Source organism: Phalacrocorax carbo, chromosome 11, assembly GCF_963921805.1.
Source record: "Phalacrocorax carbo chromosome 11, bPhaCar2.1, whole genome shotgun sequence".
Lineage (NCBI taxonomy): Eukaryota > Metazoa > Chordata > Aves > Suliformes > Phalacrocoracidae > Phalacrocorax > Phalacrocorax carbo.
Genome location: NC_087523.1, coordinates 18,074,956 through 18,101,306, shown reverse-complemented (window position 1 = coordinate 18,101,306; position 26,351 = coordinate 18,074,956). Strand labels below are relative to the sequence as shown.

Below are 26,351 nucleotides of genomic sequence, written 5' to 3'. Positions count from 1 at the left end.
GTACAGCTTGGTCTGTATTATAACTGTTTGTTAAACTTTGCTCATAAATCTTAGGGATACTAAAGCAAATCAGGTAGTGCTACTTATATATTACTACAGATAGGTTCTTGTTAATATTTTTCTTAGAGAAAACAACAATCTGCAGCGCTATAAACCTTTTGTAATTTGATACTGCAAAGACGTGATTACACTTCAGGCAAAGCCATCTCTTAGCTTACAATTAAACTTAAGTCCTGTAGTTCTAATACTCACACTTGTGGTTCTGCAAAAATGAAAAAAAAAAAATTTACAGTCGCTTTAAAAAGTAATTGTATCCTTAGACTTTGTTTCCATACTTCTGGCATCTGGTGAGGTCACTATGGCCTTTACTCCTTCATGAAAATAAATAACTTTTCCAGTCCCTCACTGGTAATGCATGGGACAATTTCTCAGGGGTTTGGCATTTCTCTCAATTTGAAATCTTCAAGGTATCTGTATAGAGTAAAAACAAGAAGCAGAGTAATTTCTAAACAAGAAAACTGTACTGAAAATACAGAGCATTTTTCAGGGAAATACTACAAAAATATTATTTAAGTATTTCAGGGATGTTCTTTAATGTGAACAGAGATGGCCTCAAGAAATGTGTTATGGAAACAAATCATTGTAGACACAAAACTGACTGAAATTTTAAAACACACCTCTCAGTCTAAATCTCTCTGTCTCTTCTGTAATGTATGCACATACAATTTTTCTTTTTCATTGGTATTCTCTGTTTCCCTAACAGAAAAAACAAATGTAAAAGGCTTGAGCATTATGGGCAATATTTGTGTGAGCCAGAAAGAATTTTGTTGCCTAAAAGTGCCAATATGACAACTGTACGTGTTTCACTGAGAAATAGCTCTACTGCAGTAGTGAAAGTCACATCAATCTAAACTCACTTCACATCAGTTCAAAGCAATATCATTCATTTAAGGATCTTTGTTACAATACGACACAGTAAGAGGTCTGTACCTTAACACTGCAATGTGAACATGAATATTTAATCTTTTCAATCCTTGTCATACCACATTATTAATACATTCATTAGCAATTATTTTCACAAAGGCCATTGCTCTGTCAAGGTTCTGATACTTTTCCAAATGAAGCAGATTGTTTTTAGAGGTCACAAGGTGTTTTTACAGTGACCCACTTACAGGTTTTCCTGTCTAAATTGAAAATTTTAGTAAAACAAACCCAAGAGCTCTAGCACCAATACCTAGAAGAACTAAGAGAGAAGAAAACATTATGGAAAAGAAAAAAACTTCAATATGGACAGTAACATTCATAGAACATTTATCTCCTAAGAAAGGTAGTTCTTTGTTTTCTGATGAGTTTAACCTACTAAAAGTTCAGTTTGAACAAAGTTCTGAATCAGTCAATGCAGCCATAAGCCATAGAGTACAGTCGTACTGTAAAGCTGACACGATGCCTTTGGTGACCCAACAGCATTAAAACTAATTGTGTTACTTCAAAGTACTTTTGATTGCAGATAGAATTGTTCAATGGTGGTACCTGAGCTGCAGAGAGTAATTAGACTTTGAAGAAAATTTCAGGCAATACCTTTGTCAACACATGTAGACAAATGTTGGTATTTGCTGTATTCCCTCTTTCATTTGAAACGGAATGAACAACATTATTACTAGAATTGATTCTGTGATTTATTGAAATTTATTGAGTAGTCTGTATTAAACAAAAAATTTAGTCTGCTGGCTTCATACAGATATAGCCTTGCTGAGCTTTCCTGTCTGCATTTTTGTGGAAGGACTTGTAGCCACTACATTACGGACCTTAGCTGACCACAGAGTCATTCTGTACTTCGAGTAGCTTTGCCTTAGCCTTATATTTTGTTCTCAGATAAATAGAAAAAACTCAAGAACTGAAATTTTACAGAGATTAAAAGAAACCTTAGTCAGATAAATGCCTCTCTCAATCTGATTTACATGCTTCATTAAATTATAATCAATGGATATAGAGAATCATCTTACTGTGTAGAAGTGTACATATGCATGTGCACAACATGGATTCTGTAGTGCTGAGTCCCTGCGTGATGTGCCGCATTGTATTTTTTTCAGCGCATGTAATTTATGCTATGAATAAGTAAAGAAACAAGCCAGTTAGCTTGGAAAGTAGATGCTATATAGCATACATGGTGATAGTTTACACACTGTTCTCCCAAGCCCAGTACTGCACAGCATGCTGGAATCATATTAGTTTCTTCTACTCTAGGAAGTAACTTACCTTATATATTATTATATAGGGTTGATTTAAACTGCTGTTCTTCATTAAAAATGTCATTTAAAAAATAAGCACAAGTCAGCTCAGGAATCTGAAGTGTCTGGGAATGGTGGTTTTGGCTGCAGCTCATTTGAAAAGGCACATTTGCTTAATGAAGGGGCAATACTTGGAGACATAAAGGGGACCTTCCAACCACTGCTATGTCTGACTAAGGGAAGTCCAATAGGTGGATTTTGGGGGATTTTCTGCTAAGTGAAAAAGATTTCAATATCCTTCTGCTTGGGGTTTTTTGGGAGTTTGTTTTGGGGTTTTTTGGGTTTCTTTTCTGAAACATGAACATTTAGTAGCTTGGACAATTGCCAAATAATTCAAATTGTTTCATGCAAAGATGATCTTTTAATGTCCTTCTGGGGGAGGAGCTGGTAACATTTTCGAGATTAATTTAACGTACCTTCTACTAAAATTTGTATACAATTAAAGAAAAATGTCTTTTTGAAGTACTATTCCAAATCTTTGAATACATATTTTTTGAGTAATGTGGGGAATTTTAATTAAATTATAGAAAACTTCATGAAATTCAACAAGGACAAATGCAAACTCCTGCATATGGAAAGGAATAACCTCTTGCAATGATAACCACTGGGGACCGCCTGCCTGGGGAGCAGCTCTGCGGAAAAGGACCTGGGGATCTTGGTAGACATGAACCAGCAGCATGCCCTGGCAGCAAAGGCGGCCAGTAGCACAGTGGATGGTATGAACAGGAGCACAGGACCTGCCGGGCAAGGGGAGTCATTATTCCCCTTCACTCAGTGCTCCTTAGTCCACAACTAGAACACTGCATCCAGTTTTAGGAACCCCAGCACAAGAAAAACCTTGATCAGCCACGGCAAGATCAGCACTACTGGACCACCAGGATGGTCAGGGGTGGCCAAGGGTTCAGCCTGGAGAACATATGACTTTGGGGGACCTTCCTGTACTTACAAGGGGCTACCAGGAAGATGGAGGCAGGCTTTTCACAATGGTGTGTGATGGAAGGGCAAGGGACAATGTGCATAAATGGAAGCAAGTGGTTCTGAGCAGGTATAAGCAAAAGCTTTTCAACCATGAGGACAATCAAGCAGTCCCCATCCTTGGAGGGCTTCATGACCAGAATGGGTAAAGCCCCAGGTGACTTGATCTGACCTCACGGCTGACCCTGCAGGAGGCTGGATTAGATTGCCTTCTGAGATCCTTTCCAACCTGAATTATTCTATGAGTCTATGACTCAAAAATAAAACAAATCATATAAAACTGAAAAATCAGATCATACCAAAAGTATAATCTCTTTGAATCTTTCATTACACAGTTTTGTTAAAAATTTCAATCAGTTCCAAGCTGTTTGAGTCAGATAAATATAAACTGGAGTTAGCAAACAGTTCTTTGAGACAAACTGTTTAGTCAATAATAAGTCATGAGTCACAGAGGTTCATATGGGAACCTGTGTTTCTTGATATATTCCATAAGAAATAATGTAATTTCTTATTTCCTATTAATCTCATTGAATCATTAATCAGTCCATTACTATCAGGTTAATGAATGGAATGAAAAAAGCTATGCAATCCAGAGCTGGAATTTCAGAGCTGCAGCACAGAAAGAAAATCAAATGCAGAAAAATGACAAAACAGTGCCTTAACTAGGAACATCTTCTCATCAATATGACAATAGAAAATTGACTAACTGACAAGTAACAGATGCCTGAAAGCTGCGCTTTTCCCTTGAATTACATGCAATGTTCTTGCTACCATTGGAAGAAGAGATGCTGCTGTTTGATGGGAGTAGGAAAGCCTTGCATTTGTATGCCAGTCCACAGAAGATCAAATCTGATTCTCTTTTCCAAAAGAGTATGACACCCATTCCCTTTACCCACAGCACTTACTATTACAGCACATTCTTCATTTCCTTTCATGGCAAGCAGATGATAGTCATCATTCTCACTACATTTTGGTGAAGGCAGTGGAAAAGTCCAAAGGGAAGCTAGAGATAATTAGAGATATCATCATAGTACAGAAATAGGAAAAGTTTAAAAACAGGACGAGCCTTTTCAATCTCAGCGATGAAATCTTAGGCAGGACAAACTTTCCTGTAACTCCCAAATCCATTGCTGATCAGACAAGGCAGTAAAATACGTTCTCATTAAAATTAAAAGCATCAAATAATGGCAGCAGTACTGAATCCAATAATATATGTCCTGTGGAAAAGTTAGCATTTAAGCATTAAACTCAGTCTTCTTTTGATGTCTTGGTATACTGTTAGCTGAAACTACTTCTAAGTTCAGTTGCATGTAGTGTCAAATCCAGGACATACACAGAGTGTTTACTTTCTTTCACAACTTGCTGAGCAGGCAAGCAAACAAATGCCAAATAAAGAGGAAAATGGTAAACATTCAACTAGTGATTTATTTTAGTTCTGTTTGAACTGATTAATGCAAGAAAAAATTATCTAGAGGCGGGACTTTGGATTTAGCTAGCATGTGGCATATGACGACATACATGTTTTTCTATTCATAATTCCTTTGTGATGGAATATTAGTGCCGGCACACAGGTACTGTATAAGTCAGTGGTAAAATAAGTAGAAAAACGCCAAGTTCAAAGCAAGGCTTGCCTATTCCCTGTATGCTTCCACATGTTATCTTGATGGGAGCAAAGAGGCAGCGAGGAGTGAAGAGGAGTGATATGGTTAACAAACATGTCCCTCTTAACTGATCACTTTGGTCATTCATTTTCCCCACACCCCATTGATGATGTCTGAGAATTACTATATATAGGGTACACTCAGGACGACCACCCAAATCTTAGCTGGGGAAACTCTTCTGTAGTTCTTAAATATTCTCAGTATAAACTTCTTCCTTATATTGCTGCTTAAGTAGAAGGTTAAAAAAGACATTCCTCACATGTCAAAGGCAGGTGTATTTGATCAGGCATATTCTGACTTTGGACTCACTCAGAATCAAAGTACCAGAAGGAGAAGCAGCAGCAGAACAGAGAACAATGGACAAAGTGCCACCAGACTGCTTCCCAGTTTGGGATCAAGAACGAGGAATCAGGACTGACAGTTTCAGAAATAGCTTCTTTGACTCCTGCAAACCCCAAGTTTTGGTGGGGGTTCAGGTTTTCTCTTACATGATTATCATTAGCCACAGACACACTTTCATTTTAATATACCTGGTATCTGGGGTACACAACCCAAACAAGGGTTTGGACCATGTTGATGAGAGTTTAACCCATGAAATTTAGGTTTTACCTTCAAACCTTCATATTCTCGCAATGCACTAATACCCTTACCTCTCACAATAAAGTAGCACAAGGTACCTATGGTGTTCAAACTTTTTTTTTTTTCACATATGCCATGGGGTAAGTGCCTGCAGACTTCAATTACAGCCACGCTAATCAGCTCTGGCAAGCTGCAGTTACTGCCCACCCCATGGAGAAGCAGTGACTGTTTGCAAACTTTGGCTCCCTATGCTTCCTGCATCACCAGCAGCCAGCCAACCCTGTGCAAATGCTTCAGTCATCTGGAGCTTCTCTGGACACATCCCAGAGGAGAGGGGCAGGAGCACAAACTGTAAGCGCATGCTGCAGAGCTGCTCGGGCACCAGCATGGGCTGCCTGGCTCCCCCACTGCTGAACAGCGCCTGGCACGGAGCTGCTAGGCCAGACCCTTCGTATGCATGACTGCCAGCTAATTATGGGCTGAAGTTAGCAAAGGGATTTTGTCAGCAGAGTGCCTAAGTCAAATACCGTTTTCTGTGGGATGTATGTAATCCAAGAGCTGTAATGATACTGGCCCATCCTGAAGAATATCCGTTAGACAAACAAGTCAGTGATGAGCTGTGAGTTCAGGAATACCTGCTTTACGAGTTGCCCTCTGCCTTTCTGCATTAGTGGACTCAGGTAATGCTGCAAGACTCTAAACTGCATTGCCAATGATACTGTTACTGCTCAGGTTACAAAACATGCAAAATTACTGGTTTTTTCCATATTCTCACACTTTACATACTGTTATCTTGAGATTCCAATAACTGACCTTGATATGGCACTTGCTAGGAAGGTGTATGTACTGGAGAACAAGATGTTTCTTAATTCATGTATCAGTATTTCATTGTGCCTTCGTTCTTCTGAGCAAGCAAACAGGAATGGTCCATGCACAGGCTGGGAGCAAAGCCCCTTAGAACAGCTCGTCTCCATCCTTCAGACAAATCCCAGCAGTAACTAACTTGCAGATCCCCACTCATGCACTACCATTTTGCCATTTGGTGATACTGTGATTAAAGAAACAATTCTCTTTTTCCCTGTATTTGTAGATTTATCCATTATTCAAAGCCATTGCTGAACCAGGGTTTTTTTGGGGTCTTTTTGTCTTTCCTTGTTCATGCTAATCAGAAACTAAACAGCACTCTTTGGAGCTATACACTCTGATCAGAAAGAAATACACGTTGAAGTAGAGTGAAATATATTGTCAAGCAAATAACTGGTCTGCTGCCTACCAAACGCAGTTTTCGTATTGCTCCCAGCACCATTTTTAACAAACAAAGCCCTTTCTTCACAGGCATTGTGTGGAAGAGCTTAATTAGTCTTTCTGCCTTCCATTCTTCACCAACAGGTGCATGAACATTCACAGAACCATCAAATCAAGAAGATGAATGCAGCTGTTCAAACACCTTGAACAGAAGACTTCCAGGCCAACAGGGTTTGGAAATGGAACCTAAATCTACAGCTGGCTCTTGCCTGTGCTGGAAAGTGGGTAAGAAAGGCAAACAACAAGCAACTCTTACTGAAATAACCCTGGTTTCTGTGAGCTGAAAAGAAGCAAACCTTTCCCAAGGAGGATGTTCCTTCACATCCACTGATGTTAATTAAATCTGTTACATTTTATAGCTGAGGACAATGAAGTGACACTGAGTTTAGCTATGAAAAAAACCCCAAGGTTGTAAGATTTGTTTGATGATCACTATCTGAGACTGTTTCTCCTCTCAGTTGCCCAGCTGAACAGGAACAGGGGGTACTAGATAATCTTTAGGTTTCTCACTTGCCTAAACAGCATTAACCAAATGGAAATCATCTGGAAAAGGTGGAAGCATGCCTTCTTTGTACCCTTTGGCTTCTGCATGAGAATTTAGGAAAGTTCCCCAGAAAAAGAACAGGAACAATGACTGATTAAAAAAAAAATCAAGAATTTAGAGCAATTAATTCTTGCATGGTCATGATATAAAAGCTACATAATAAAGGATATTTTATTACAAACAGTCATTCTTAAATGTCTATGCAAAACAAAGAGCAGATAATAAAGTTGTGCCTTGTCACACAAATTCATGGAGTGGGTTAACACAGAGGAAATGAGCTGTTGGACATTTTATTTCTTCTGCTTTTGTACATTTCCAATTCTCCTAACTGGTGTCTGTATTTATTTAGAAAACCGGGAATAAATAAATTTTTATCAGATTAAATTAACACTATTTTTTTTTCCCTAACTATGTATTTGCTGGATAATATACTACACTGTTGAAAACCTTCTATTTGCTGTTAAGCTAAATGATTTCCTACTGCTATCCAGCTGTTACCATAGTGCCCAACACAGGCATTTTCCTTAATGTACTTGGGACAAAACATTTGGATTGCTTCTTTATTCAGGCAGGAAGCACAGTAGGTGGCTTAAGACTAGTGTGACATACCGTGCCTTTGCAGTCATCATCAGTTTTCCTTCTTTTCAAAATTGTATTTTATCCCAATATTTAGAAGGGTAAATATCAACCTCTATAAATAACAGCAGGAAACAAAAAGCCATCCTAGCTTTTAACAAGGGTCTCTGACTCATTTATAGGAATCTTAGGATGCCCGTGATATATTTTCTAGCACACAAAAGCCTCATGAAAAGATGGAGAATAAACTATAAAGGCTATTTCACAGAACTAAAATATAGACCTTTCTTTTTAACCCAGGAATTTATCACAATTCTGCTAACACCTGGTAGCGCTAAGAGAGATGCCCACCACAATAGCAAGGATAAGCCAAAATTAAGTATGAGTTTATAGCCTAGGAGTGAAGACTACTCTCTGTCAATAATATATTAATCTGAAGGGGAATTGGTACATACTTATTTTCAAAATATTTTGCTTTGCCTGTATTAACTTACTAAAAAGTACGAGGGTCTATGTTTTAGAGGTTATATATCATGCATCTTTACTAAGCAGAGCGTATTTTATATAAATCTTATCACAAAGTGCTTTCTATAGTCCTATAGAAATATTGTGGAATCAGGCTCTTTTCAGAGTAGACACAGGTTACAGCAATGAAAATTCCAGTTTGATTCAAGGAAAAAACTCTTCAGTGCTCAAACACTGCGACAGTGCAATCACCTCCTTGAAAATATTCACAGCTCTGTGAGATAAGGGGCTGAGCAACCTGACTGGACTTTTTAGGCCCTGCCTCAAGCAGGGCTTTGGAGCAGGTGGCCACCAGATGTCCCTTCCAGCCTAAAAGTATTCTATGATTCTGTGACTGTAAAAGCCATAAAAATGTAAATGGCAGATAGAAATACATATATTTATGTATATAATAACTAATAGGAAATGTGTAGTAGCTAAACTATCTGAAAGAGAATTTCTAAAATGTATCTAAAATACATTTTAGCCAAGTGCTAAGTAACTTCATTTAGGTCCTTTATAAATATCCATATCTGGTTTTTTCCTCCCTTGTAGCTATCTTGAACTGTGTCAGTAAAGTTAATGGGAAAATGGCAAGCAAATTGAGCCTAGAAAAAATATATCTCTAATACCCAAGCACATTTCCCTTGGAGTTATACTTTTATATATGCTTTTCGTTCCTTTTTTGTTATGCTGTAGTTCTACGTATGAAATTGGAAATATATAGTCCTTTGTTTGATGATAATTTCTGAGAAAGACTTCACCTGATGCAGACTTATAAGAAAACTGTTTCACTACGTATGCTTATTTAGTGTTCTTAATTATTTGTATTAAAAATCTGAAAAGAATAATTTGAAACACAGCATAGCAATGTGTTGAAAATGGTAAAAAATTCTGAGCTACAAATCAATATTGTTACATATGAAAAAAATGTAATATATTGGGACATGACTTTGCAAACCTTTATATAAGAGATAAACTTTACTCATGTCTAGTCTGTGCAAGTCTTGGCAGGTAAAATTACTCACCAGCATAAATGTTCACAAGAATAGCCTCTAAATAGATTGTAAATAACTTACAGAGTATATACCACACAAAAGAATTGCAACGTATCAGCGCCCACAGCATTTCATTTACTGTCAAAGTTGTACCATTCACCACAATTTCACTATGCCATTTAGTTGGTACAAATGAAATGTTGAGGCAATATAGAAAATGTAGTAATGCTGACTTGGTAAAACTGTTTGACATTAATTGACTGTACTTTAATCCCAGGCCTAATTATTCCATAATTACGTAAGTATTTAATAAGCTATTTAATTAATAGCCCAACCCTTACAATAACAAAATACTCTTTTACTGAGTCACTGTTGAATGGTGGATCTACAACACTTACAGGTTTTCTAAAATTCCTTTCAGTGACATTCACTTTGTGAAGCTTTAGAAACCACGAAACCACTTAAAACTCTCATCCTTTAAAAGCTGTATCACACTTCAATGATATTTTAAGTGCGTATATTCTAAGATTCAGATATCCAAATATATTTGTATATTTAAAGCTGCAGCCTGTGAGATAAATATACTGAAATTGGGTAGTTCTGAGACCCACTGAAAGCCATGGGAGTCAGGCATCTTATTATGGTCCCAACTGCATCTTTGACACTTTTGAAAATCTGATCTCGTGTCATTAACTATCATGGTTGCTAACTCAAATGTGAATGCTATAGAACAGTACTTCTTTATTTGGGCTACATGGCACTCTGCTGCTGTCACAGACCCAGACCACAGGCTTTTGCTACAAAAATCCACAGAATTTGAAACAGTAAAAATTGGCATTGCACTGTATTGGCATGGTATGAAGTCAACGTTTAAAAAAACCCATACAGGATCTTTAAAAAGAAGTTCGTAGCTATGGCCAAGAGAGAAAGAAGACTATTTTTAGGGAAATTGCTCTCAATGGTGGTCAACGGATCTAAGTACTTGCAGAAGCAGTCAGTATTTTGCAAGAAGGTACAACACTAAACATTTGTCCTTTTTCTACAACTGAGTAACTTTTCCACTTCAAAACTAAATTAGATTATGTAAGCCCATATTTCAGTTTACCATACTTTGTCTCTGCTAGCTTGTTCCATTTTTGAACTACAAAATGAAGCTGGAGTTTTGCAGTTCATGGTTATGACACTACCGTCATGGCGTGTGCGTTAGCACATGAAGAGACAAACATCCCTGTGTTATAAGGAAAAGAAACATGAAGTTGCTATATTGACCCGAAATTACTTTTCCTACACTTAGAACTCATAAGCAATGACCTTCATATTGAAGTGGTTATCTTCTAGCAAGAAACATGGCAAGCAAAAGTACCTGCTTCTCATAGATTTTATAGGTATCATTATTATTATTATTATTAGGCTGTGCTTAATTAGTTTTTCAAGTTGTTTCTGTCACATATATTTCCACATTGCATGTAATAGCTCCCTTTACCTTCAGCCTGTTCCAGTCTGTTACCAACCTACTTCACAAGAGAAGTGGTTTACTTTCCTTGAATACACGCAGGATCTAACCTTTTGGTCCTGCAATGACTTGATGGCTTTAATCTTCTGTATTTCTCCACAACTGCCTTTTCATCCTCATCATGAAGGCAAAATTTCACACATTCACATTCAGACCTTGTATAGCTCTGCACCTACATAAATCCTTGTCCCTAATACCTTTTGCTAGCTTCTTGTTTTCTGTTTATGCGTATCTTAGGCTTATCTTCTAAATACAGCTATTGCAGTCTCTTGTAATACCTTCTCATGTTATTCCTTAGGCTTGCAATTCTGTGCCTCTTATCATTCACACATTTTTTAAAAATATATTTATCTCGTGAAACTTTAAAAAATAACCCATCATAAACATATTAGGCACTTGTAAACTGAGCTTATCTTTTATCACATTGCATACCTATGCCTGAAATGCAGTTTGTGTCTAATTTAAAATCTAAGTACTGGAGGCAGAGAATCTGTCTCCTTTATTACTTGTGTTACTGCAGAGTTTAAGGGCTGTAATGGGTCCCTTTGTAGTAGGTGTTGTACATACAGATCAAGAACAACAGCATTCTGTATAGCATACAGCTTGCACGAGGACTGGCTGTGAATAATAATTAAACCAACGCTATTCCCTCTCTCAGTCAGTGGTTATACAGATTTGCTGAAATTCTAAAGACTTTCAGATCAGGGCTATTTTCAAAGTAGAACAACACTTCTACGCAAAGTGCTTTCAAGCAGTATGTTTCTGTTAAACGTGGAGAATAGAGTATGCAGCAGAGAAACCGCAGCAGTGCTAGCACTGAAACAGGTCAAGTGTGCTTAGGCCTCATCTTTTTTTTAATTTATTTATTTCAAATTACCAATTTTCTTCAGTGAAATGATTTACACTTCAATAGAGGAGGAAGCCTGTACGAGACTGAGGAGGCAGATGAAATAAAGACTTCTTGACAGGCAAGAGGAATTTCTGGAAAGACTAAAAGCATGTGCTGCCTGACCAAATGAAGTTATTTCTTAACTCGTATATCCTGATTAGCAGCTGGAGGAAATTAAGAACAGCTTGGAGAGACTTCCAGAGATGAACAACATGTAATAAAATGGGCACGTGTACTAGGGATGATAATCAGAAGAAGATATCCATATAATTGTTTGTTGTAAGTGTTTATATCCATGATCAAGAGGATATACCATCTGCAAAAAGATCAAGTTTCAAACATGGTACAATGTATCACTGATACTCCAAATTTGTGATATAATCAGTTGCAGGTTTAAGGTTCAATACAGTATCATATTTCTTAAAAAATTACCTCACAGAGGTGTTACATTAGTGTGACAGTGTTAAAAATGTCCAAGAAGGGTTAAAATATAGAGACAGTTTAGATATTTCATAACAATTTTTAACATAAAACCTTTTTTTACTATTTTTATTACAAGAATTTATTGAATTTACTAAAGCTACTAACTTAATGAATTTAATAAATTATTTATTAAAATAAGACTAACTTGTCAGGGGGTAATGAAAAATGTTTTTTCAAAATATTACCTACATTGCAGTTGAAAAACTAATTTGATAACTTATGGGTTAAAATGCTGTGACAAAATATGAAGACAATCTGCTTTTTACTTTGAAAGAAAAAACCTCTTCATCTTGCAACATGATTCACAAGGGGTTGCTGGGGTAGTTCATCATCATGGTCAGGAGGGGGTCTCCGAATGTTGAACAACTAAGGCTGTATTTTTCCCTCTTCCAGATATTTAGAACAACTGAACACCTGTGTGTGCACCCCCACACCACGGACTGTTTTGCTTGACGCCTTCCAAATATGCAGAACTTGAGTAACTGAGGATATTCAAGAAGCACTTGGACATATGGTGTGAATTTCGGTGTTGTCCTGTGCAGGGATAGGAGTTGGACTCGATGATCCTTGCAGGTCCCTTCCAACTCTGGACATTCTATGATTCTGTGAACAAATAAAATACCCTGAAGGACTAGTTGAGGGCCACATGACCTTCAGGTGCACGATGATCTGAAAATCATACCATATTTTTTTCTCTTAAATTCTTTTCTCTAAATTTTACTTTGGTGTGTTAGCTCTGCTGGTCAGTTAGTCTAACGTTGCCTCTGCTGCTTGTGCAGCGGTTGCTCGTATGTCTGTACGAAGCTACACGCCACTTACACACTGCTTTGCTTTGGGCCACCGTGAATTAGAGGAAGAAGTTGCTTACATGGAGGGCAACATCAAAAACGAGTTTATGAGTTTTCAGCTTTGCTTTATTAGAGGGGTGGTGGATCAACAGAGGACATGGGTGCACTGTCTGCTTGTGTGCCCTGTTAACTCTCATCCTTAAATGGAGTCTCTCCAGCCACGGACTTACACACAGCTGACAGTTTTGCAGTTTTTTGGGGAAGAGCTGTGCAAAGTGCCACAGGGGTTTGGGAAAGAGCAGAGCTTTATTCTCATACAGAATCTGCTTTTCTTAAAAAAAGAAAAACTCTTGCTGTTTTCAGATGGTGATGCTGGGTTCTGAAGCGTGAGCTCAATATTTGAAAAGTAACCCAATGGTTTTGAACTGCTCTTAACTGCCAACATCCTTGTAACAGATTGAAATATAAATCATGAAGGATGTTTCATGTCACATACGCATTGAACACATCCAACACATGAAAAGCTGGACATGAGCCAACAACGTGTGCTTGCAGCCCAGGCAGCCAACCCTATCCTGGGCTGCATCAAAAGCAGCGTGGCCAGCAGGGCGAGGGAGGCGATTCTGCCCCTCTGCTCTGCTCTGGTGAGACCCCACCTGGGGTGCTGCGTCCAGCTATGGAGCCCTCAGCACAAGAAGGACATGGACCTGTTGCAGCTGGTCCAGAGGAGGGCTACAAAAACGGTCCGAGGGCTGGAGCACCTCTCCTATGAACACAGCCTGAGAGAGCTGGGGTTGTTCAGCCTGGAGAAAGATGCGGGGAGATCTTATTGTGCTTTTAGTACTTAAAGGGGACTATAGGAAGAATGGAGGCAATCCCTTTAGTAAGGCCTGTTGTGACAGGACAAGGGGTAATGGTTTTAAACTAAAGTAGGGTAGATTTAGACTGGATATAAGGAAGACATATTTTACAGTGAGGGTGGTGAAGTGCTGGAACGGGCTCCCCAGAGAGGTGGTAGATGCCCCATCCCTGGAAACATTCCAGGTCAGGTTGGACGGGGCTCTGAGCAACCTGATGTGGTTGAAGATGTCCCAGCTCACTGCAGGGGGGTTGGACTAGATGGACCCTGAAGGTCCCTTCCAACCCAAACCATTCTGTGATTCTAACATGCTCAAGCTCTCTCGGTGTTTCCTGAGCTATGTTTTTATAATCTACATTTGTGAAAATCCTTAGTTTGCCGTATTTTCACAGCTTTGGCGAAGCGCACTGCGCGGGGAGCTCGCACCCGGCTCTCTGCCCAACCTCCCGTTACCAGTCACCAAGAGGCTCCCCGACCCACAGGAATTTAACCGCGGGCTGGGCTGACCCCGTTCGGGCCCACGTGCTGCGGGGGCAGTCCTGGGGGTGGCGGCCGGCCGGCCGTGACTCGGGACGGCCTGTGGGGCACTACCAGCTCGGGGGAGGAAGGGGGGCGAGGGGGGGGGGGAGGGGGGAGGGCGCTAAGTCCGGGCCTACCGGGGCCACAGGCCTGGCCTAACGGCGCTGCGGGAGGGCGGGACTAACGCGCGGTAACGCGCAGGCGCGATGGAACAGCGCGCGCCGTCTCCCAGGGTACGGCGCGTCCGCCTCCCGTCGTTCCTGGCGGGCCGTTGCGTCCCCTCTGACCCGGGCCCGCGGCTCCCCCATCCGGGCTCTCGGCGCCACACGGGGAAGATGGCGGCGCTGCTCCCCGCCGAGTGGATAAAGAACTGGGAGAAAGGGGGCAAGAACGAGTTGTGAGTGCGGGGTCTCGGCGCGGGGAGGCGATGGGTGGCTGCAGGCCGCCGGCCCGCGGGAGGGAGCGGGGGCCTGGGCCTCACCGTTCGAGGGAGGTGGGGGAGCCGGCGGAGAGGTGGGAGCGGGCGGGGAGGGCGCCGCTCGGGGCTGCGTCCTTGCTGCTGGCGCTCGGGGACGGAGCGCCGCTCGGGCAGAGAGCCCCGGCCGCGCTTCGCCCCGGCTCGGCCTCCTTTGTCGGTTTCTAACGACCTCCGCCGAAACTCGTCGCCGGTAGCTGGGCCTAGCTCTCCGTCGCTCGCGCCCCGAGCGCCCCCTTCCTGCCTTTGGGCCAGGTTTATCGGGTTTCGGGCTCCTCTTTAGCCGCCCCCCCGGGGTAACATGGAGCCTGAAGCGTTCTTCCTTCGCTGGCTCCGCGATGTCGACCTTTCTGGCAGAGGCCTCAGCCGCCGTTCCCGCTTTTCTGCCTGTTCCGAGGTGACTAGCGCTGTATTTTTTGATTCAGGCACGGTAGGATTAGCTAGTCGTTCCTATTCATTCTACAGGGCAACCTTTATGTGCTGAGGGGTCTCGTTGCAGCTTCCCAAATCAATCCAGGTGTGCTAGGAGCTTTCCTTTTCAGGGCTTTCTGTGTATCTGTTTTAAGCAATCTTATCTTGGCAGGTTCGCTAACTCTGCTGCCTGCTGTGTTTTAGGAATACGTCTGTTCAGGGGGTTATTCACCAGGTTGTCCATTTCATGTTACCATATTAGCTTGGACAAGGGTGTCCCGTGTACTAACTGCATGTTTTTAAATACCCTTATTTTAATTCTTCCATGTGCTGCTGGTTTTTGTTGTAACTAGAAAACCCTACAGTTTCAAATATGGGTGTTTGCGGGATCACTTGGAGAAATGCTTCTTGATATTAACTCGTTTTGTTATTTTCATTTGTTTGTCTATTTTAAAAGGCTGTGTAGCTATGGTAATGATTCTCCCTGTGCATGAAGAGAAAGGTAGTGGGGTAAAGAATAGACAATATAGAGGCACCCTGCACAAAACACCATTCTCCCCAGGCCCTCCATTTTGTAGTGAAGGGCCCCCCTTCAATAGCCATGTCATTTTTGGCTTTGAATTGTGCTAGAACATTATCGTGGTAGCATGCAAGTTTAACATTTTTTGATTTGAATGATACAAGGCCAATGAAAAATAACTTCTGTACCTGAATTTCTAACAATAAAAGTGTTCAGGAACCCCCAAACAATGCTGAGGCTTGCATTGCTTTTTTTCATCTCCTGCTTAAGATATTATGGCAGTAGCTGAATTTGTAACCAGCATGGCAATATTTATGCAAGAAGTACAGAGGCCTTTTTATTGAACTTCAGTGTTTAGAAACTTCTTTATGAATAACAAAGAATAACATATAAATGGGTACTGATACCTTTCAAAAATGTACAAATGACTATAATAAAACAGATTGCCTTTTTGTACGTGACATTATGTACATGTACATGCATTTGCCAACTTTTCTGTAGTGGTTATTATATGACTACTTGAGGTAAAAATGATTTATGATTATGATTTTTGTAACGTACCCTGTTACGATTGCTGTCATTTTATGGAGTTTGCACGAGGACAGAAATTTCATAGTTGATCATATAATGGCAACTATAATGGCATTATAAGTGTATGCATATAATGGCATGCATTGTTTGCATTGAATTCTCAGAACTTTTAACTGTGTAAGGGGAAGTTAACTCGGCTTTTGACCATGATCAAACCTTTTACGATTCTCCCCCATCTCTAGAGCAGTACTTCTTAACCAGGATAGGAAGAAAGTGTTAATCTGCTGTGGGACCAATAAAGCAAAATGACAGGCTAAATTCTTGTATTTGTGGCATTTACACTTCATTTGGAGTACTGCTTAAATGCAGTTCCAGGCATGATTTAAAGAGTCATTTCCAAAAGAGGCAGTACGTTTTAAAAGAAATGTGATTGTGTCTGGATAACAGCTGTTGGTTTTTGTAGTGATAGCTTTAGAAGCATGTCTAATATGTATGAACTTACTTTTTAGAAGCAAAAGAATGTGTCTGTAGCCAATATCTGGAGAAGTTTTTAGGAAACTGACTTTTTAGGGAGAATCTTCGGTGTGTACCTTTGTGTTTCTTTTTCCAAAACTTCCTATTTCCTGTTTTAACGAAGGAAAATAAATTTATGATGCTCTCTTTCCAAAGTTAAACACGTGAAATATTTTTAAGTGTTATTTGAAGTAAAAGGGGAATAAACATAATGACACTTCTTATTTTTATTGGATTATTCATCTAATACAAATATGCCCAGAAATATAAATTAGATTTAGGCCTAGGTCGAGGACACAATTCCACTCTCGGGGTTTGCGGTTCAACATTAAGACAATGCATTATATTGATAAACAAGTTAGAAAAGTGGGAGGGGAGGGATACTGCAAAAGGACAAAACTGACAATTCCAGCAAATGCAGGATTTGTGAAAATTTTAGAAGTGGGTTGGGCTGTTTTAATTATTTTCTTTGTGTGTGTTTTTTTTAAAGTCTAGGGCAGCCTGGTCTAATAAAGGCCATGCATGAAATCAGAGTACATTCACTCTTGCATGGAGGGGTTTGTTTTGTTTTTAAACAACATGGTGGGCTTATTCACAGGGAAACAAATACTAACTTTGTTGAAAAGTGAGGATTACAGGAAAAAAACCCTCCTAATTAGCAGAAAGAAAAGATTAGGTCTTAACAAAAAAAGAAATATTTATTTGCTGGAGCATAAAATGGCTTACAAGATCTGACTAGAACAGCCCAAGACAGTATTTTAGCAGTTATTAGTTACCTAAATAAAAACATAATTTTATGTTTTGGGGGAATATAAAACTGCATTGGGTGAAGTAAATGATTTGATTTTATTTGGCATTTCAATTTCCGCTGTAATTGATAATGGATGCTAAAGATGATCGCTGTATGTTTTTCTATGTAATCCTGAGTTATATGGTGGTGGTCTGCTTATGCTTGAAAACATACAGGGTTTGTAATATTGCTGTAGTCTGTGGGAGATGCTGTTATTGGGGAGGAAAGGGGGGAGGAAGAAATTTGATTGTTTTATAAAGAAAACAAAATATAAGGATGTTTTAAAGAAATTAGTAAAATAATTTTAAACTGTTCTTTTGCTGTGAAAAATAATGAACTTTATTTTTGCTGATGTGATCAGTTGTCATGATATAACAGTAATATTCTAAAACCAGAAGGTAAGGATTGTGTGTTCCAGATTGTCATAATGTTACTTAGTAAGGCAGTGTTGTGGAACTTAGGTAGCAGTGACCATTCACTTCCTAGAAATTGTTCAGAGACCTTGTTCAAAACTGTACATGCTTTGAATTTAATTAATCCAGCTACTGATGTATAATAACATCTAATACAAATACGTAAGTATACATCATGTAGTAGTTTCAAGTGTTCTTAGCTGCCGAAACTATAAATTGGTCAAGACGTCATCTTATCTGTCATTTTCTGGTTTGTTCAGGCCCATCTCTGTCTAAACACAATTTCTTATATGCACTTGTTTTGCTACTGCCAGATATTGTGTAGAGATCGAGTTAGAATGTGTGTGACTGCTTACCCTGCTGATGAGTCTAGACTCCTTGTAGACCTATTTGTGTGTACTTATACTACCCTTTGTAGTGAAACTGTATAGTGTCTTCCAGGATAAGATGCTGGTCTATGACTGTAGCCCAAATGGAGGTTTATAACGCATACAACGGCAAGCACTTATTATTAGACTGGTATCTTACCTTGTTTTGCGATAAACACATTGAGGACCCTTTACTGGGGAAGCAGGGCTCTAATAATGTACTCAGTTGGCGGTTTATGCAATATGTTAAGCCTCAAGATAAACTGAAGAAGCTTAACATTCTGAGAACGTGGAATTTTGAGACTCGATCTTTCAGGCACTCTCAACATATTTATTACTTTTCTTGCATGAGGAATGTCAGTGTTGAGTTAAAGGGCTGAGAGTCAGGAAAACAGATTTTAGTTGTAGTTTTGCTGTCCTGACTGCAAAATGCAATTTATTGTGTTTTATCTCAACTAGAGAACTACCCACATTAGTTGAATTGTGCATATACTTAGATGTTTGCAGGCACATGCACTTTGTGATAATTACTGCCGTATACTATGTGTGGGAGTATAATTGAAGATATAGGGCGTTGTGCATGAATTGGGAGGCATCAGTTCAGTTGCTGGTTCTGCCACACAAACTGTTCGATAGGTGCTCAACACTGCTTCAGAATTTGTTGTTTAAACAGATCTATCCCCATCTTCACCCAAAACAAATCTAATTGTGAAACTTTGGGTTTCAGGAGTGATTCTGTCTTTTTTTATTATTATTATTTTTACTTTCTAGGTTATCCTGTTTTTTAATCATATTTCATATGTATCACACAGTCGTATCTTCAGATGGAGGGGTATAGGTTTTAGAAGAGTAGGAAAGTTTTCTATCCTAGGCTTGCAGTGGTGAACTACAAGATTAGAGTAACAAAAATTTCAGACGAACTTTTAACAGACAAGATAGTTTGGGTCTGTTGAAATGAAAAGTGGACCTGATACATTTCCATTGTCCTGGGTATTGTTTAAGCAGGGAAGTGTTGTAGTGGCTTTCTTCGGAGATGATTATTGATACTAATATTGACATTTTGTTCTTGTGAATGCACAAGTATTTTGATTTTAGTTTATGATGCACTCAGTTGAGCCTAGATGAACTGATCTCACAGCTTGTTGGTGGTGGAAGGGGAGGGCTTCTGCTGGATCTTAAGCACCAGAGCAGAGCCACCCGGGTGAGTGATCTGACCCCCTGGGGAGCTGGTTCAACTTGCAAAGTTGTCAGAAGGCTTTGTTTTTGACCAGTTTTCTGCCAGGTTTGTCAGTTTCACTCATTTAACTGACCCCAAGGCTAGAACTGCACAGCCAAGAAGGGAAGAAGTGTTGGTGAAGGTGTCCATTTCTGCAGCAACAAGCCATTCCATCAGCTCAGCTGTACTGCCTGACAGCGCCTTCAGAAAAGGTCATCCTCCTTTGGAGATAGAGTACTTGTAAGGAAGAATATAAGCACAGTTATTAATTCAGATCCAAAGAGCAATACCAACACCTTCTTTTCTACTACCAAAATATTCCCATGTAGTTTTTCACAAAAAGAAAATTTTACTTTTTTATTCCATTTAATAGTTCAGGGGGTTTTAATTACAAATATAAATCAAGATGTTTTACAGACTGATCTTAAACATGGTGTCTTGTTACATTGATCAAACAGATTTGTGCCTTGAAGTAATGTGAAGTCGATAGTACTATTTTGGCATTGCTGAAAAGGGAATTGGAAGAGGTGAAAACTCTTTTGTATTAAGATGTACTTAAGTGAACTCTTCAGGTCAAGCAGACGGGTTGTTGCTCACGTAGCCTTGTGGTTGATATCACCTTATGACAGGGGTCAAAGTGAGCATCTCAGTACATAATTTTTTTTGAATCAGATATTTCTTTTTGCTATTATTTGTATACAGAGCTTAGAAATGAGTGCTTATAGTGGGAGTAGTAACTAAAATTTAAGAAAATCTGACTTCGATCAAATCGATACACTCTTTGGGGAGAGCTGGGGAAAAAATCTATTGCTTCTTTGAAAGGAAAAGTGCACTTATCAGTCATGAAAACTAGAACATAGACAGCAAAACAGGGGAATAGGTAAGTTATTTATTTCCAAACACATTGTATTCTCTTCCATAGCATTTAGAACATCTTGATCATACCATTGTTTTTGCTGAGCTTGTGTGTTTCTGCTGATTACATTATATGTGTAACTGCCCATTTTCCAGTTGTCTTTAAAGGGTGCATATACCTTGTATTTACTAATTATTGAGCTTTGATTGCTGGAACAGCTGTTTAGTCCTGCTAGAGAGGTAATAATCTGTATAGGATGCAAACAGAATGAGTAACGGATTGCTACAGAATCCTTTCTTGCTGTTTATTTTTCATGATAAGCCTCTAATAATTGTACATACCTGTCTTATTTGAGAACGTGCTTAAAAATCGCTCCTGCAGGAAAATGTAGTCTTGCCATCTTGTACTCCTACACAATGTAGCTCTGCAGACTTCAGTTTCTGCACAGGAAGACCTTTTGATGAAAAATATGTGAAACTTTTGGTTGAAAATGTGCAAGTATGAAGAGAGTTCTTAAGCTATTCATTGGTGTCTTTTATAATATAGGTAAATCACTACCTTTTTTAAATACTGTTGTTTTTAAATGTGAAACTGCTTTTGAAACCTTATGGTGGGGTGACAGCAGCAGTGGAGGAGAGGGAAAATCTTCATAGCTTGGAAGTGTGTCCATTTCCAAGCTGTCAGTGTAGTGGAGAAGCCTGCTCTTTAAGCATTTCTTCTATAACGCACAGAACTATTAATTAATTCCATGGAACAGTCTGTACAGTATTTAGTGTGCTTTTTACGTATGGCTAATTTGGTTGAGGGAGCCTCAGGAGTGACTAAAGACAATGTAACATGACAGGTCACTGCATCCTATAGTGGATTCTCTTAGTGACTAGAATAGGTAAAATTTTGTCTTACTGCTGATAAAACATTGCATCAGAAAATCATGCCCATAGTTTTATGTTAAAAATTTTATACAGGCCAGAGTTTGAAAACAAGCAGTGATAGTATTTCTGTGGGAAGGATTTCGTCATTGGCTAACAACGGGAGGTTAATGCTAGCACTTCCATGCTTCCTTTCACATACTAAAATTGCCGTGTTCTCACTTTTTTGTGTGTAAGCATGTGTACTGTTAGCAGGAATATTTTTTAAGTGTATGAGAGAGATATATATAGGTATGAGATCTATTGGGAGCCTTATATTTCTTTGCTGTGCAATTTCTGTGAATTAGTGTTTACTCTATGTAAATGAAAATGTAGGCAGCCATTTAAACTGCCAAAATTTAAACTTACTTTAGCCAGAACAACAACAACAAAAGCATTTGTGCGTGTATGCTCATATCTATTTTTATGTTTTTTTCATTTTTTAATCTCTTTTATTTCAGTGTGCAACTATGTCGCGCACTCAGTGAAAACAAAAGCCATGATAATATGGGTTTCAGAGGTAAGTTGAGTGACTTTTTTGGTTGCTTTTAATTAAATTAAAAAAAAGTCTGGAATCTGTTGATCACAGTACCTCTGCATTTGTGTGCTTGGAACATTCATGTATGGTGACAACTAATGTGTGCTAAAGGTGAATACTACAAACAGTAAGGCAATACAGACATCCACAACTAGGTTAGTCTTCAGATGCCCAGATGAGAGAATTCTTAAACAGTACTAAACAGTGGCACGGGTATATGTATGGGCTGGGCTGTAGAAAATGGAATTCTATGTTACAAACTCAACATACAACTAGACTTCATTCTAAAAATTAAATATATGAACAGTAATGTATGCAAGTGTGATTGCATACTGCAGAAAGTAATTTTTACAGCAGTACCTGAGTTACAGACTTTCTCCTTTGTTAGTGGAAGGCACTGCTGTCTTAAGTTTTAATTCTTGTTTTAAAACATGTTAGGTTGTCGTGGTTTAGCCAGCAGCTCAGCCCCACACAGTCGCTCGCTCGCTCCCCCACTGGTAGATGGGGGAGGGAATCAGAAGGGTAATGCTCGTGGGTTGGGATAAGAACAGCTTAATAATTAAAATTAAAAGAAACAACAACAGAAATGCAATGTAAAGGAGAACAACGAGAGGCACAAAACCCTGGGGGTGGGAGGGGGGGAGGGGAACGAACCGCCGAAACAACCCGCATGTGCAGCGGCCACTCACCGCCTGCCGACCCGACGCGCTGCTCCCGAGCCGCAACCTGCTCCCCCTTAATATACTGGTCATGGTGTCACGTGGTATGGAATGACCCTGCCATTGGCCAGTCGGGGTCAGCTGCCCCCCCATGGCCCCGCCCCTCCCAGCCCTCCCTGCCATACAGCAGAGCACGAAGCTGGGAAGGCAGCCACCCCCGCCCCACAGTGAGGAGAATTAACCCCTTCTCAGCCAAAACCAGCACATAGGTGTTTAAAGAAAAAATATTTTTTTGCTTTGCAGAATCTGTTGGAAGAAAATTTTCTGTATTAAGACTACAAATGTGCTGTGCTGTTTAGATGGCATTTTGGGTTCTTGCTATAATAGTCATAATGGGCAATTGTAATAGCAGAAAAGATAAACCAAAACACTTCAATGTAAATTATAAGTAATATTATTGAGATGAACTTGTTTTCAGCAAAGCAAAATCACTGTTCCCAAAGTTTTTGAAGAGAACATCTGGTCGGCTTTCTGTTCTAGACAGAGGTTGACAATTTGTATGTGCCATTTTCTTTTTCTTAGTCCTTGCTGTCAGGATCTAAAAGATCCAGTGGGAATGACTAGACAGATACGTGCAGTGGCTATACTGGAGGAATTAATAGACAGTAGTAGTAGTTGAAGTCCTGGTGATGGAAAAACCCCTGAAAATATGGATAATCTGGAGTGAGGTTAGAGAGATGCAGACTGCTAAGAATTTGTTTGAGTCTGCGTGACCTGGATCCTGTTCTGAAAACTGCACTGGCACTTGCATTCGTGCCTTTTAGTTCCAGAAAGACATTTATTGAAGTCCAATAGACCACAAGCTTATGGAGGCAAGTCAGATTTAGCAGTGTACATGTGTAACAAATTCTCCACAGTGTGGGGATCCACTTGCAGAGGCATGTCTGGGGCTTTGCTTATGGCTCATTTGGGTTCATCGTAAATTGTTAAATTGGGTGCTGTACCAAACTGTCCCCTTGAATTGGCATTCAAAGTAGTGGAGTTATGTTTTACATAGAATTGATGTCTAAACCAATTCTGCTATATTTAAGTCTTCTGCAAATACTGTTCTTTGCCAAAAGCACTGTGATAGGTAAAATTAACCTGTCCATTTAAAAAAATGAATCTGCTTTTAATGCAGCTACAGTGGTCTGCAGTCACCAGGTTCTGGAGTACTTGATTTAAGTCGTTAAGATCTGTAACTTGTATGCCCATTGTGAATATTGTTTACTGAGGAAATCACATGGTACAGGTGCAAGGTGAAGGCATGGGGTTTTACAATTTTTCATACACTAAAAAGTATGGAAACATTGTGGCATATTATTTAAGAACAATTCTTTACAAATTTACCATAGCTGCTTTTCTAACCACCATGTTCAACGTTGCAAGGTATTTTTCAAATGCAGTACCTCTGTTTAGTGTTTCAGGGTAATATAAGCTTTTGTAAAACAGCATTCTTCAGTTATGGGAGACTTCAAATGAAAAAAGATCATTTTTAAACATTTTTTTCTCCACTTATATTTTACTTTCTAATAGAGAAATGGTTTTTGAAGACACAGCTGTGATGAGATATGATTAAGAAAAAGTACTGGAATGTTTTCTGTGTTATACATACACACATATATATAAAAAATATATGTATAATATGATTTATGTGAATTATAAGTTCAAGGTGTCTTTTTTAAATATACGCAAGCTGTTATGTGCAGGACTGCAGTTTTTCATCCTGTTTTACTGTTACTTCATAAAATCTCTAGGGAAAGTGGATCATCTCTTACTATCTGCTTGTGTGAAGTCTTCCATATTGATGCTCAAGTGTAATCCGTCAGCAGTGACAAAGTAATCCCCCTCACTGGTAAAAGAAGCGTATCTCATTTACTTGCAGGGTATCTGAAGTCTACAGTATTATTGTAAACATTGCTTTAAAAGTTAGACCAAGGATTGCTTAATATGTTCCTTAATCATCTGTATTCTTTCAACAGATATCCAGCAGGCTTTGTATGAGCTTGCTTACCACGTTGTCAGAGGAAACTTAAAACATGATCAAGCGTCTAATGTTCTTGGTGATGTCATTGTAAGTATATATTTGTAATAATTGCATACTTACACTTCTAGCTAATTACAAAAGTCCTCCTGAAAATCAAGCAGGATAATATTCAACAGACTTGTTTTTCCATGTCTAAAAAGTCATTCTTGTCAAGTCTTTTTTTTTCATTTGTGTGCACTTGAGATGTATGTAGTCTGACAGGGTTTTGTTTTTTCCCCTACTTTTTGTGGTGAGGAATGGATATACTCATTTTAGCATAAACTAAAAATTAAGTAATTTTTAAGGGCATAGGAAGACTGAAGTTTTCTAAAAATACTAAAAATAAACTTCTTGCTTATACAGCATGTCTGTAATGCCACCTACTGGTTTTTACAATTTACATCTTTCCTACAGTGTAACAATGTGCATCTGCCATTTTACTACTGAGATGACTTAAGTTCCATGACTGACTTTAAAATAATGTATTAGACTTATTTTTTGTTTGAGAAAGGTTTTTCTTAAAATGTTTTGAATAAATAAAGGAAAAGAGCATTTTCCTCTAAACTTCTAAGGTTACCAAATACTGGTGTTCCTAAAAAAAAAATAATAAAAAAAAATTTAAAAAATCATCTAAAAATTATTCCTTAATCTTTGCACGTTCTTAGATTGCTGTTTTGACACGTGTATAACATGAAGAAATACCTTTTGCAGTAATATATTTTGGGATAACCTTTTTAGGTTTTTTAGACTTGTGCATTAGGTTTGAGAAAAATCAAGGCTGAAGCGCACCTTGCGCTTGGGGTAGCTTTTGATAATGTTTGATCTTTAGCTACTGTAGGAAACCGTAATTTGTTTAGTTCCTGAGAAACTGTAGTTTACAGTCTGGTGCTGCTCTTCATACAGGGAGTTCTGTTGTGCTAGAGAAATAGAGGTAGTAACCAGAGCATTTTGTCCCTGGCCACTAGATAGTCTTTTAAATTACATTAAAATGTTATGATCTTTCATTACTTATAAGCGCTGTACTAATTATTGATCTTAGATATTAGTCAATTATTAGGCCTGTTTATTATTAATTAACCTGAACTTTATGAAGAAGTGTTGTTTTATGTAATGGAGTAGGAATTTTCAAAGTGTACATATTGGAGTTTCTGTTCTCACTAAGTGTGATCTTTTTCCTTTTTAGGAATTTCGGGAAGACATGCCTTCCATCCTAGCTGATGTATTCTGCATATTAGGTAAGTTGGGTTCCCTTCCTTTCAGCATTGCAGCCGATTTGGAGAAAGCATGCTTTCTGCATGCTTGTCGACTTCTTCAGGGAATTTCATTAAATCTGTAAAGCATGACTTCTCTTAACAAAATATGTGTTGATTCTTCCTCAGTTAACTGTATATCAGTTGTTAATGTCTTTTCGTTCTGCTTTGTTCTGTTAGTTTCCAGAAGTTTACCTATTAAAGGCAGTGGAAATTGATCTGCCAAGAATAGTTAAAGGATCTAGCTTGTAAGAATGTTGGATGTTAGCTAATGGAATCAGTGACTTAGTGTTACTATAATTCTTACAAGTATTTTAAGTAAAAGTTGACTTACTGGAGGGTAGATCATCTTAGAAT

At 38.9% G+C, this 26,351-nt stretch overlaps 1 protein-coding gene across 2 annotated transcripts in view; it reads left to right on the top strand.

Annotated features, from left to right (window-relative positions):
- The first annotated feature begins 14,672 nt into the window (after window positions 1-14,672).
- THOC2 (THO complex subunit 2) overlaps window positions 14,673-26,351 on the top strand; it is a 55,818-nt gene continuing 44,139 nt past the window's right edge. For both annotated transcript variants that reach the window (XM_064463298.1, XM_064463297.1), the window contains exons 1-4: window positions 14,673-14,878; window positions 21,944-22,002; window positions 24,701-24,792; window positions 25,928-25,979. In XM_064463298.1, coding sequence (XP_064319368.1) covers window positions 14,688-14,878; window positions 21,944-22,002; window positions 24,701-24,792; window positions 25,928-25,979 — 394 coding nt within the window. In that variant the 5' untranslated portion in view covers window positions 14,673-14,687. The remainder of the gene's footprint in view (window positions 14,879-21,943; window positions 22,003-24,700; window positions 24,793-25,927; window positions 25,980-26,351) is intronic.